The sequence below is a fragment of the Lepisma saccharinum genome, chromosome 12 (genome assembly GCF_977018435.1).
Source record: "Lepisma saccharinum chromosome 12, izLepSacc3.1, whole genome shotgun sequence".
NCBI lineage: Eukaryota > Metazoa > Arthropoda > Insecta > Zygentoma > Lepismatidae > Lepisma > Lepisma saccharinum.
Genome location: NC_139240.1, coordinates 36472374 through 36486571, shown reverse-complemented (window position 1 = coordinate 36486571; position 14198 = coordinate 36472374). Strand labels below are relative to the sequence as shown.

The 14198-nt window shown below is 38.9% G+C and overlaps 1 protein-coding gene across 1 annotated transcript in view; it reads right to left on the bottom strand.

Annotated features, from left to right (window-relative positions):
- Positions 1 to 14198, bottom strand: part of LOC145995981 (QRFP-like peptide receptor) — a 539079-nt gene that overhangs the window by 74368 nt on the left and 450513 nt on the right. The window contains exon 6 of the mRNA XM_083132095.1: positions 7078 to 7238. Within this exon, the coding sequence (XP_082988221.1) occupies positions 7078 to 7238 (161 nt within the window). The remainder of the gene's footprint in view (positions 1 to 7077; positions 7239 to 14198) is intronic.

The following is a 14198-nucleotide window of genomic DNA, read 5'->3' as shown; positions in this document are numbered from 1 at the left end:
CCATCAGATTTTATGAGGACTCAAACCCGAACCTTTTGATTACAAGGCAATGCACCACACTCCACTCGGTCTCAGAACCCAATAGATATCAATTCAAAATTCCTGGGATTTTGACAGAAAAACATACTATAAGCTTAATTTCTGGTATAGCCAAAAATTGACAAGTTTATGAACAAAAATCTGGCTGATGCAACTTTTGTAAGTATGCACAAATCAATCTGAAGAGCTCGTACTTTCTGAAAAATTCCCGAGGGCATTTTTTACAAAAATCTTGAATTATAAGAGCTCCACACTTGAGCAAAAAACTCATATGGGCATGTTGAGCAAGTTTTAAGTATGGCCAAAGCTGCTGGAGGGGGGTTCGTACTTTCTCGCGCTGTCCGTAGTATCAATACTACTACTAGTTTCAATACAGTATGTATGCTAAATATCTATTTCTCAAACTTCGAAAGTATTTTGAGGTATGGTATCCAATTTTGGGGGAACTCGGCTCAATCGCAGAGGATTTTTAAAATTCAAAAAAGAGCATTGCGTATTTTGGCAAATGCACACAAAACTGATACATGTAAACCTCTTTTCAAAAAATTCCGTATATTAACACTTCCAAGTTTGTACATACTTGAAACACTTACTTTCATACACGAAACACAATCGAACTATCCAAAGAACATAGACACTCACAATTACAATACCAGACAAAAAGATAACTTCCACATTCCCAAAGTGCGGCTAACTGCATACCAAACGGGACCTTTTTACTCAGGCATCCAGTTATACAATATATTACCAAAAAGTTACAAAAATTTTGAAAGATCCACAATCTTTAAAAGTAAAGTGAAAAAATTGTTATTGGAATACACATTATATTCAGTTCAAGAATTTCAAGAATTAAATAACTTTATAAAATAAATGTAGATTGTATACACTAGATAACTAGATAATATGTACTTTTACAGCACTAGTTCACTTCAAAAATAATTTGTCAGTCTATGTTTTACTATTATATTATGTTATATTATAAAAAATTCTGCCAAATTGATGTATATATGTATATGTATATATTATGTGCGATGTCAACATGTTGTATTTTGTAATGTACATGCACCAATGCCCCTCAGGGGTACTTTCGGTGTAAAAATTGCTCAATTGCTCACCTGCATGTTCGGCAGCCATCTTGATGTCCGCCATCTTGAATTCAACTTCAGAAATTTAAACGTGAAGGGGGTCGTGCGACATATCAAAATGGGCTAGAATTTCACCAGGAAAACAACTGTGACATTTGTTTTCACCTACCTTTAATTGTTGCAGAGTTAACAATACCACAAAGTTATAACACATGCTCAATATGACGTCCCTCTTGCGCAACACACACGTGTAATCGTCTCTCCCATGACCTTACCACATTCTGAAGAACCCCAGGAGTTATTGCAGTACAGACATCCACAATGCGTGTGCGCAAGTGGGCCAGATCCCTGATTTTCGTAGCATACACCATGGCTATCAGGTGTCCCCAGAGGTAAAAGTCCAATGGTGTCAGCTCAGGTTAGCGTGCAGGCCATTCCACAGTCCCTCGGCGACCAATCCAGTGGTGAGGAAATTGTTGATCCAGGTACTGACGGACTATCATCCCATAGTGCGGTGGAGCACCATCTTGCTGGAACCATTCAGGATAGCTCCCATCCCCGGACAGTAAGGATGGTAAGATCTGCTCCCGTAGCAGAAGTAAGTAGTCCTCTGCATTTAAGTTGTCCTCAATGAAAAATGGACCAACAAGTCGGTAACCCCAAGTACCACACCACACCATTAGCTTCCCGCCTCCCGTCACCTTGCTGGGATCTGTCCAATGTGGATTTTCAGGTGACCAGTACCGCAGATTTTGCTTATTCACCTCTCCCGACACATAAAAATTAGCCTCATCACTGAACAGTATCTTGCTACCGACGGCAGGGTCACGTTGCAGTTGTGCTATAGCCCACTCACAAAACTGCAAACGCCTGTCTGGATCGTCCTCACTAAGGTGCTGCTGCAGCTGTATCTTATACGGATGCCAGTGGTGGGCACGTACAATCCTTTGAATTGAACCCCTGCTGACACCGCTTTCCAGCGCCAGTCTCCGTGTGCTACGGGTTGGGGACTTAGCAAATTATGGCAACACCGCTACAGCAGTACCCTCATCCGTGGCTGTTTTCGGACATCCATGTCGCGGCTTGTCGTACACAGATCCAGTATCTTGAAACTTTGCCAGAAACTGGCTGACGGCCACATGTGACACCGGTTGTCTTGCAGGATTGCGGTTATTGAAGTCTGCGGCAATGTCACGCGTACTTCTCTCCCCTGACATCAATATGATGGCAATCCGTTCCTCACGTGTTAGTGGCATTTTCGTTCAGATCAGTGAAAAAGGAAATATGCTACTCTTGACACGATCAATTCACATCATCACTCTTTTAAACTTTTATGTAAAGACAAAACACAATCGTAATTCTAATGCCAACCAATACTACAAGATATGTACATACCGGTAAGTCAATATCCGGACATTTTCAGTGATTGGTCTAACAATAAATACCTCATAATCACATACTAACGATTATTTGAACAATAAACATTTAAGCAAAAAGGAAAGGACGTGTCACTCTCACATGCGGAAATCGCCCTTAAATTTAAAGTTAGGTGAAAACAAATGTCACAGTTGTTTTCCTGGTGAAATTCTAGCCCATTTTGATATGTCGCACGACCCCCTTCCCATTTAAATTTCTGAAGTTGAATTCAAGATGGCGGACATCAAGATGGCTGCCGACCATGCGGGTGACGTCAATGTGGTTCCCCCTTGGCCAGGCAACGATTGGTCATCGCCATTTTCACGTTCCATGCCGCAGTGGCCTTGTACTTGGGGTGTTAAGTGACTTATTGAGCCATAACTTTGTGGTATTGTTAACTCTGCAACAATTAAAGTTAGGTGAAAACAAATGTCACAGTTGTTTTCCTGGTGAAATTCTAGCCCATTTTGATATGTCGCACGACCCCCTTCCAATTTAAATTTCTGAAGTTGAATTCAAGATGGCTGCCGACCATGCGGGTGACGTCAATGTGGTTCCCCCTTGGCCAGTCAACGATTGGTCATCGCCATTTTCACGTTCCGTGCCGCAGTGGCCTTGTACTTGGGGTGTTAAGTGACTTATTGAGCCATAACATTGTGGTATTGTTAACTCTGCAACAATTAAAGTTAGGTGAAAACAAATGTCACAGTTGTTTTCCTGGTGAAATTCTAGCCCATTTTGATATGTCGTACGACCCCTTTCCCATTTAAATTTCTGAAGTTGAATTCAAGATGGCGGACATCAAGATGGCTGCCGACCATCCGGGTGACGTCAATGTGGTTTCCCCTTGGCCAGTCAACGATTGGTCATCGCCATTTTCACGTTGCATGCCGCAGTGGCCTTGTACTGAGGGTGTTAAGTGACTTATTGAGCCATAACTTTGTGGTATTGTTAACTCTGCAACAATTAAAGTTAGGTGAAAACAAATGTCACAGTTGTTTTCCTGGTGAAATTCTAGCCCATTTTGATATGTCGCACGACCCCCTTCCCATTTAAATTTCTGAAGTTGAATTCAAGATGGCGGACATGAAGAAGGCTGCCGACCATGCGGGTGACGTCAATGTGGTTCTCCCTTGGCCAGGCAACGATTGGTCATTTCCATTTTTACGTTCCATGCCGCAGTGGCCTTGTACTGGGGGTGTTAAGTGACTTATTGAGCCACCCTGTATATACAAAACATATTATTTAAATACATCACATTACAGAAAACAATTATATTGCGAGCGAAGCGAGAAAGAAAATTTTTAGATCCAATTTTTGCAATTTAAAACAATATTGATTTAATAGGGAAATAATAATATCACATGGCGCCAAGGCATTATCTCTTTCACAACTTTTTTTTAAAAAAATTAGATTGGCGCCCATGGCCGACTCCCGCCGCCCCCTAGCTACGGCTCTGAACTTGACGAGACTGAGAAAAGCAGGCACTGCAAGCGAAGCAAGCAAGAAAATTTTACGAAATGTATTTTTATTTGTATAAAATTTGAAATAGAAGGGGGCAATTGCTCCTCTGTGCCCCCTGCAGGTGCCTTTGGCCATCAATGTTTGCCCCTCCTAGAATTGACTTCCGTCGAAGGTTGGGGGGCAATGCCCCTGCCCACCCTGTGGTTGCACCACTGAGTAAGTCCGAAGTTTGGAGGAACAAATTGAATCAATCCTGCTGCAGCAACTTGTTTTTTTGAGAAGCAATAGTTATTTTATTCCAGGCGATTTTCTTCTATTATTATTGCACGTGGCAAGAGCACAAACAGGGTGATTTGTTCTCATTCTACCGGCATTCAAGAAAAGGTGTGTATAAGTAAATAATCGACCCATTTATCTCAAGCTTCCGTATACGCTAACGAAGTAAGTTCCATCTGTCCTCTTGATGACGTCATAGCGCGCACAGAATCATGGGGAAAAATCTCGAAACCTCGGGAATGGCATACCGTATCAATCCCTAAGATTAGATGTTTATTTTATTAAGTCTTTCTGAACGCTTCACGTTGACCAGGGCATTCACTTGTTTTTCTCAGTTGTCTCAAGCCTCTGAGGCATGTTTATAATGCACAGTGTTGCGCTATGCAAACCTCCTGAGCATTCAGGAAAACAGGTAGTTCCTTCTGTTTATGGAGTCAGCGGTTTGCATAGTGGCAATTAATAACACGATTCGGCATAGAGGAAGAGCTCGATGGCCTAGTGATATAGAGGTGAGACAAGCTGAGAGGGGACTGACTTTTGGGATTGAGTTGAGAGAGAAGAGGTGGTTAGCAGAGCAGTAGATCAGAAGTGGAACGACGCTTTGGTCGACGAATTGGAGAAGCTAACAGAGGACTTCGCATATTCAATTCAGCTTAATACTTCAGATAGACAGGTAATTATCCTAACACCCAGCCATGATTCAGGTTCAACGGTTCACAAAACCCAACGAGTGACCATTGTCTTTTCTGTAGTTTAGTTCCTTAGTGTGATTTTGTACCTTTCGCATTGCCAAGCGTAAACTCGTCGTGCCAACGACGAGTGCTCTCATCAGAGGATGAATGATGAGTAATTTACATCACCCATTGATTAATTGGTTAACAGTTTAGGTATTCGTAAGATCCCACGAACTTTAAGGTTCGTTACGGTACCTAACAAAGGTACCTTGGTTTTGTCAGTTAAATAGAAGATACTCACGAAATTTATTGTGTGCGAAAATGAATAAGTATACCCCACAAGAACGTGGAAAAATTGTGACAATATGTTTAAGGAATAATCTATCTGAAATCTTGACACAACGAGAATTTAGACAACATTTTCCCAATCGTCCAGGTCCTACACCGAGAACCATTCGGCGTCTTGCTTCCTTTGGGGATATTTGGTGAATAAGTCAGAGACGTTACAGCAACTAAAGGAAAATATTCAGCATGAAATTGAAAACATTTCCTCGCAGATTCTTTCCATCACCATGGAAAATGCATTAAAAAGAGCCCAAATTTGCATCAATTCGAATGGTGGTCATTTATTGGATGTTATGTTTAAAAATTGAGGACATAAAACTTACAAGTATCAATAAAAGTTTAACGCAAAAAAAACTACTTTGTTTAATTTAAAACCCAAGCTGTAGGCTAAGAAAATCAGGTGATGACTTTTGCGCCACCTTGTATTATAATACATATTTGTAGTCACAGAGGTGTTAACTCGATCACAAGTCTTATGCTTCAAGTGTTAAATATGAAATATAATTAATTATAAATAATAGGTATTATCCCTCGCCATATTTTGTTACGATTCTCGCTATCTTATTCGGTAAACTAAAGTAAATCCAAAGGCAGCGAAACTTCGTACAGGAATATTATATTGTGAGCCTCTCTCGTATCGACAATATTCGTAAGAAAAATATGCACGGAGTCAAGACAAGAATATATTTTTATTGAAGCATTCGTATTTTTCTAAATACTTATTAATACTTCTTGAATATTTTTGGGTGGGCAGAGGAAAATACTTTTCTAAAATGAAATTGCAATTAAATCCAATTTCAAATATATTTTCAACATACCATCCAAATTAACACAATGTAACCCATCTTCACCTATTAATAAGCTGCACTTTGACCTGAAATATATTACAAAAGAAAAAAAGTATATATATATATATATATATATATATATATATATATATATATATATATTAAATCCTCAAATTACCCTCGCCCACCCGTAGCGCCGTCCCAGATCGCCTTGTATTCAATTGATCCTGTACTGGATTTCTGGTGAGAGTGTGAAATCTCACTTTAAGCTATAGGCCCAGTCAGTGTAGCTGTTCTGATTGTAAAGTGGTCTTGAACTTTTAACTTATATTCTATATGTATGCATGTACATATGTATGTATACATGAAGGCTTACATTATGTACCAGTAGCATAAGTAAAACACATGCAAGTCTTCACAAATTATTTATTACAATTAATGATCGATTTGTGTAATTTTCAGAAGAAAGTAACTGCAGAGGTAACAGTTACTTTTGAAGCACAGGTAACTGTAACTCAGTTACTCTTTAAATGTGTATCTGTAACTCTGTTACTTTTTTAAGCAAGTAATTGTAACTAGTTGCCTTTTAAAAAGTAACTTTCGAAAAACACTGTCAATATATAAAGTGGAAATATGCGTCGAAACAGTGAGGAATGTAAGGACGCCAGGGATTTTTCTTTTTAAATTTCTTCACAAGCAGGAAAAGAAATTTTATATGCCTCTGATATACAACATTTATTTGCTTAAATAAAATCCGTGGTATTTAATACATATACCATAAATACGCTTAGACAACTATTGCAACAGCATAACATGAATTACTTCTAGCAGGCAGGTAGATGCGGAAAGTAAATTCTGAAGTTTTTCTCATACGAAAACATGAAACTTTCGTTCACCAACACTGATGGACTGACCTGTATGTATCCTCCTTGGAAAAATCTATTGTTCATCTTTCTAAGGCTTGTGTAGAAAGAGCAACCACGCACGTACCTGTTGAAGTAAGCCATCAAGTGGAACGCCGTGGCCATGTGTTTCATGGAGCCTGTCCGCAGCACTGGGAGGAACCCGTAGGCCTTGAGCAAGTTGTCCACCAGCAGGGGAGCCCAGCAGATGACGAACAGCACCACAACGGCCACCAGCATCTTGATCACCTGCAGAGGAAAATAACTCGGGATGCAACACAAACATTCTCCATACATTAACGTCCGAAATGTTACACCCTTTCAGAGTTCAGGCTGTGAACATACAGTTCTTATGATTTTGATTTGCACTAATTGACCTCAACTGTCTTGATCTCACTTACTCACAGAGTGAGTTCACGTGCCAGAACTTCGTTTGCCTGTAAGAATTCAGTTTCAAGAATGTAATACACAAAAGAGAGGTTGAGTTGAGTACCATGACAGAAGGTCATTTCTTTACAACCAAATATAAAATATAAATTTTAGAGTATACTTTTTATTATCTGATACTTAAAAAAAATTATTGAAGGACAGTAAACATTTGTGAGGATCGTCCTTAAGTTTGGAAACACATTTAAAACAAATATGAATGGTGAAACATAAATAAAGAATACTGATAGATGAGGGAGGGTGGGACCATGTGACCAATACAAAACAGAAAATTTTTAGAGCTTCTACCGACTAATTTCGGTGTTAAACAGCTTTAGGATTAATGTTACACAAAATGAAGCACACCGTTGTGTTTCTCTTGAAATTCTAGCTCATTTTCATATGTCACATGCTCTTCCTCCCATTTTAAGAAAAACTTAAGTTGAATCTAAGATGGTGTACTTCAAGATGACCGCCATGTTGGTCGCATATCTTATCTGGTTTTCCCCATTCCCTCTTTTCATGTTTCACCATTCCTACTAGTAGTTGTATTTGTGGTGGGATTAGCGCCGGAAAGGAAGAGCTGCTCTCCAGCAGATTTGCTACACTTAAAACAAGCCCAACATGGCCATATGAGCTTTTTGCTCAAGTGTGGAATCTTGTCTAATCCAAGATTTTTGTAAAAAATGCCTTCGAAAATTTTTCGGAAAGTATGAGGGGGGTTCATACTTTCTGAAAAATTCTCAACATGCCTATTGCTCAAGTGTGGAACCCCGTCTAATCCAAGATTTTTGTAAAAATGCCCCTCGGAAAGTATGAACCCCCTCAGATTGATTTGCATATACTTACAAAAGGCACTTCTGAGAGATTGTTGTCCATAATCCTGTCAAAAATGATGGCCATACTTAAAACTAGGCTACCCACACCAATACACACCCACCTATACACACCTACACCCACCCATACCCACCCACACATATTTACTTCCGGTCCACTTCCGGTCTACTTCCGGTCTACTTCCGGTCCACTTCCGTTTCACTTCCGGTCTACTTCCGGTCTACTTCCGGTCTACTTCCGGTCTACTTCCGGTCCACTTCCGGTTTAAGTTCAATTGGACACCAGGCTCATCTTGCATATCTAGTACTAAGACAATGCAATATGCAGAGACTCTCTAGAATTGCTCCGTGACTCTCTCATTTCTTACATCATAAACATATGATTTTTCCCCTATGAGAATAACACTACATATGGTGTCATCAGGTAACGCCTCATGGAATTCACAGATAATTTTAATGTTTGTTCTGTCATTTACCACAACTTGTTTCCTTTTTGAAGTGTTGATGACAAACATGGGTCTCTGTGCTTTGAATTCATCTGGCGTGTAATACATGTCAGTATTGCCTGTAGTGACCCTCTTGAAAGCCGAAAAAGCCTCATATAATTTGAGAAAATCATCCTTGGACATGTCTAAATTGTAATTTTCTCTAGGGAATACCTCATTTCTGCCATTTTTAAGATATATGTTCTTGATGTTGCAGTTATCAAATTTACTTGAATTTTTTTCCTGATTATTGTGTCTTCCAGTCTGAAACAGAACCACCACAAAATCAGGCATGTCATATTGAATACTGGAGAATGAATTTGTAGCATCAAACTCATAATAAGTACCAGATGCGGGCTTCTGTACGCATTGATATGTGTAAAATTGCAGAGGAACCTGTGGATTTTTTATTATATCAGCTTTGTATTTAAGAGCATAACTGGCCTCATATTCAACAACTGGGATTCTTAGCTCCATAGTCTGAATAATGCATTTGCCTTCATCAGGTAGGGTATTGGGCAGAGCTTCCCCTGTAGGGTTTAATGTGCTGTACCTCATCAAAGCATTATTATCATTTGCAGCTCTTCTAAATGTAATTCTTAACCCACCCTTCCACATAATATCTTTGTAATCTGAGAAGAATCCTGGCAACAGGCGCATGGGGAACAGCACTGTGTGGTTCTTGGATAATATCTTATCACCAGCTTCAAATCCGCCGATTCTGTAGTAAGAAGCCTCGGTTTTGGATAATTTTAGAGTGGCCAAAACTGTGGAGGTAATGCCGGGATAATCTATTCTGTTTATAACAACACCATGCTTTCTGATCTCAATTTCAGAGAACAGATGCGGCACAAAATTGTCTACAAGTCTTATATTTGAATTTGCCGGATAATCTGTTCCATCGAGCTTTACAACATCAAATTTGATGTATAGATCTGCTCTGTGGGGGTGTATAAAGCCGTCCCCTACATCAAGATCAACCTCAATTTCTGTGTTGGGTTGATTTAAATTTGCAAATGTCCTCCTGTTTGGGGGGAATGATTGTAGCTCATAACTCTCAATATTTTCCATTGTATGTATTTTTATTTAAATATTAATCTCTATGATAGCAGTTGTTGTGGCTCCAGCAAAATCAACTAATTCTTCTTTTTCATTAGTGACCATCAATTCAATGTAATCTATTCTATTATGGCACACAGGAAAATATAATGTTGGGGATGGATTGTAGATGATCGGCTCCATAAATTCGGAATTAGGTTTGAATGTTGCAATGATGCCGGTTTGTTTGTGAGTGCCTATACCATTTGATTTGGTGATCATACCCTCAGCCACATTACAGTGAATATTCAGAGTCTCTATGGCTAAGAATTTAGGTATATTCATAGCAGTGTGTTTGATGCCTGCTTCAAGTTTCGTGTTGTTCTCAAAGCCTAACAGCTCTCCTATAGTACCCAGATCCACTGTTTCTGTAGCAGATACAATCTCTACTCTGTGAGTGACAGAATTTTGACTTAACACTACACCTCTGGGTAATTGAGCATTTAAAGTGGATAGATTATATTGCCCTGGAGTGATGACAATTTTTTGATCCCCTACTGCAATTGTATTGTTGTGGTGTGTAATATTAGGGATCAAGTACATGCCGTAAAATGCTCTGAGAGCTATTGTTTTGGGATACACTATATCATCATGTAATTTGAGTTTCAATATTGAATTTTGGCTGGTGAGATGGAATACCCCCATGATGTTTTAAATACCACAAGGCCTTTTGAAAATTTTCAATTGATGGTTTATTTATTTGAGACATATATCTGAGAACAGATAAACACAAATGTCCGCAATTAACATCTTTGAAGTTTTGAACACGGGCATTATTGTAATAAAGATTAGTTGATTTTAGATATTTTACTAAATTTTCAGGTGGAACACCTCCAAATGAATCAAACACAAATGCCTCATCTTTTAAATATTTAAGATAGCAAATCCAGTGAGTGCCCTGATTTTTGTACTTATCCAAATTAACAATGCCACACTCTTTGTTGAGTGGTTGTTCTGGTAAAGAATCAGACATGTACACACCTCTAAAATGTTTGATGCCCAGTGGCTTGATTAAAGCTTCAATATCTTGGTTTGTAAGCGGCTCTTGTTTTTTTTAAACTTATTCATGGCTCCCTTAACACCTTTACCTTTTTTCTCCATGGCCAGGTTATGGCGCCTCTGCTCATCTAATTCTGCCCTATTTTTCTTGGCATCTATTACTGTTTTTGCTATGGCAGCTGATCCCCCAGCCAAGCTCCCCACAGCCCCAAGTGCTGCTAAGATGGCAGGGATGGTAAATATGAAACCCCCCACATGTGATTTTTTTCTTGATTGTTGTAATTTTTTTAATTGGGGGGTACTAAGCAACAATTTCATACCATGTCCCTTGGCAATACAAGAGCTTTTTTTCTTGCGCTGCTTTTTGGTCAAAAGACTGTCAATAGTTTTAAGAGATTTGAGACCTGCATAAGGTATTTGATACATAACACCCTTGGCCTTCATTGTAGGTTTATTATATACATGTTCACAACCCCCACCCCAGTTTTTGTTTGGTGCTCATAGCTATGGTGGTTCCCAATGCTGCTATTCTCTCACTCAAAGAAGCATCTTTGCTTACAAATCTGCCAAATGCGGCCTCTTCTAATTTCTTGTCTGCAACATGTCTCTTGTCAAGATCAGAATGTGTGTTGTATGCTATGTCATGGTCTCTGCAAGCAGCATCTAGGGGATTTACACCAGGATCCCCTCTGTTTAATCTATGATCCAATTTTGTGCCTGGACCACAATACTGATAGCCTGGAATGTGTAGTTCAAATGGCAGCTTGTTTATAATGTCATTAACCAGGCCCCGACCCTCAGAGACATTCCAAAATTTGGGTGGTAGAGTATTAATAATTTTTATGAGATATCCAATCCCCTTAGGGTCATTCACTATAAAATTAGACAATTTTGTGCTTATCATGTCCATAATTCCAACCTTTTCATTGTAAAAATTGTGGTTCCCAGCATTTTCCTCCCCAGCTATCACCAATAACCTATCCACAAGTTTCCTGACATCATCAACCCACACAAATTCTTTAGGCAGGGTGTTGTATTGTTTGATTCCACTGCCAGTCTTGATCTGTGACCATATGGGCTTGATTAAATTATTGTATTTTGCCCCACTGCTAGACTTAACTCTTTTTTGTGTGGGATCATTGTTCTGGTATAGAGCATCTGATTTTATTAATATTTCTTTGTAGTGCTCATAATCTTGATCTGTATAGCTGCCAGGTCTCTTCCTAGTCATCAGTTCCCACAATCCAGGTGTGCCGGGATATTTAACAAAACCACCTCTTTGTCCAAGATGAGATTCTGAATATACAATCAGATCATCTCCCATAAATGTTACTCTGAAATTGCCAATTCTATGAATGATGCTGCCGTCAAGCTCTGTGTCAGCATATAAGCCAAACACCTCATCTTTGTTGTCTTTAGGTGTGGTTAAATATTTTTGAGCAAGAAGACCCAATTCAATAGGATCCTGTGTAGCTTCAATTCTTCTAGGAGCAATAGGACTAGGTGTATGAATACTGGAAAGTGGGGTGAATGGATAATCTAATATGTTCCTTGCAGCTACAGGTACAAGCTCTGTGATCAAATCTTGATTTTGCTCTGTAACAGTTTTGATATTTTTACCTAAATTATTAATAGCATCAATTACAGGCTGTTCTGTTTGTTTGTGTTTTTCATAAATTCCCCGGTTCTCTGATTTCCATCCCTTAAATCTTTTTACAAGATAATCTCTTAACTTAAGATCATCAATGATTGGCCTTTTCATGGTTGTTTATATACGTCTCAACGTCTAGAAAATCGTTGATTTTATTTCTGTATTTTCCAGTATTAGGTGTTCTTGTCATATCAATTGTAACAAACCCATAACTGTCTTGATTCCAGCACCTGCTGCAAAACTTAGAAAAATCATTGTAGCTCAAGTCCCCACCTACATATTCATCATGTATGTGTTTGAGGTTGGTATGATCTTGATGAAACACACATATAAAATTGCTGTTGTCTCGGATCAGCTGCTTCGGTATTTTAGAAAAAGTCTGTGCCAGGTAGAAGCAATCAATGTTTTTGTGCCGCCCCTGTGTAAAGAAATTTCTAACCTTGTTTTGATTATCCAGTATAATGTCATCAAACACAACAACAGAATTATCGAGACATTCATGGAGTGGCTTAACATCTGGTTCAAAAGTAGCAATATCCAATCCATCATATAGCTTCATCAGCTGCTGATATTTTAATTGTTCCAAGCTCTTAGAGAAGATATACAAGTGCCTGTTTTTCCAGTCTAACCAGTTGGGTGCCAATAAAAAATTATCAACCATTAGTGTAGTTTTACCACAAGCAGATGGCCCAACAATAAGACACCTAATATTATCAGGCAGCAAGTTGCCATTTCTCTTATTCTGTTGTTCAGGTTCTGGCAGCCTTTTTATAACATCCCAGGTGCTCATATTATCACTTTGTCTGCATCGATCCAGCTGTTTTCCGGATGACCCAGCCATTTGACAAATAACTTGTTGCCTTTTCTGCGGATTATTTTTTCTATGAGATATGTGTCAGGCTGTTTAGTTTTGCTGAGCTCTTGTTCATAGAACCTGCCTTTGAGAATTTCTCCTCGGTGATCTTTTATTATATATGTGTTAAGAGTCCCGGGTTTAACTTGAACCACTGTAAATAATTCGGTGCTCCAGTTTCTCGTAAAGCCTCTCTTGAATAAGTGCTTATATTTACTGATTCTTACTTGATCCCCCACCCTGTATTTGGCCTTTCTTCTTGTTGGCTGGTATCTAGGATAATAAACAGTCCTGATCAATTTTTGCTCATCAGATGAAGTTACTTCAGAGGGTTTCATGTTGATTGTGGAATGGACCGAGTTGTTATATTTATGTAGAAGTTCTGGTAGGATTGTAAGCCATTTATAATTACCCTGCAGTGTAAATTGTTTATACATAAGATTTTTTAAGGTTCTGTTGAATCTCTCTACAATTGAGGCTTTGAGGTCACTGTAACTCGAGTAATGTTTTATTGCCTGGCTTTTAATAAATTGTTGAAATACTGAATTATAAAATTCTTTGCCATTATCTGTTTGCAAATAGCGCGGTGATCTTCCACTCTGATTGATGATTGTCCTGATGGCTTCTGTAACACATGTTCCAGTCTTGGATTTGAGTGGCACAGCCCAGGCAAATTTTGAAAATGTATCTATTACAGTGAGTAGATACTTGTAGCCCTTGTTGATTTTGTCTAAGTTTTTCAACTGCCCACTTGCCATTTCAATCAAGTCGCTCTGCCATAAATCATCTATGCCCTTTGTGACTACTGGGAGTCTCTTATAATTATGTCGGGCTTGTCTGTGTAATTCATCAACAATAATT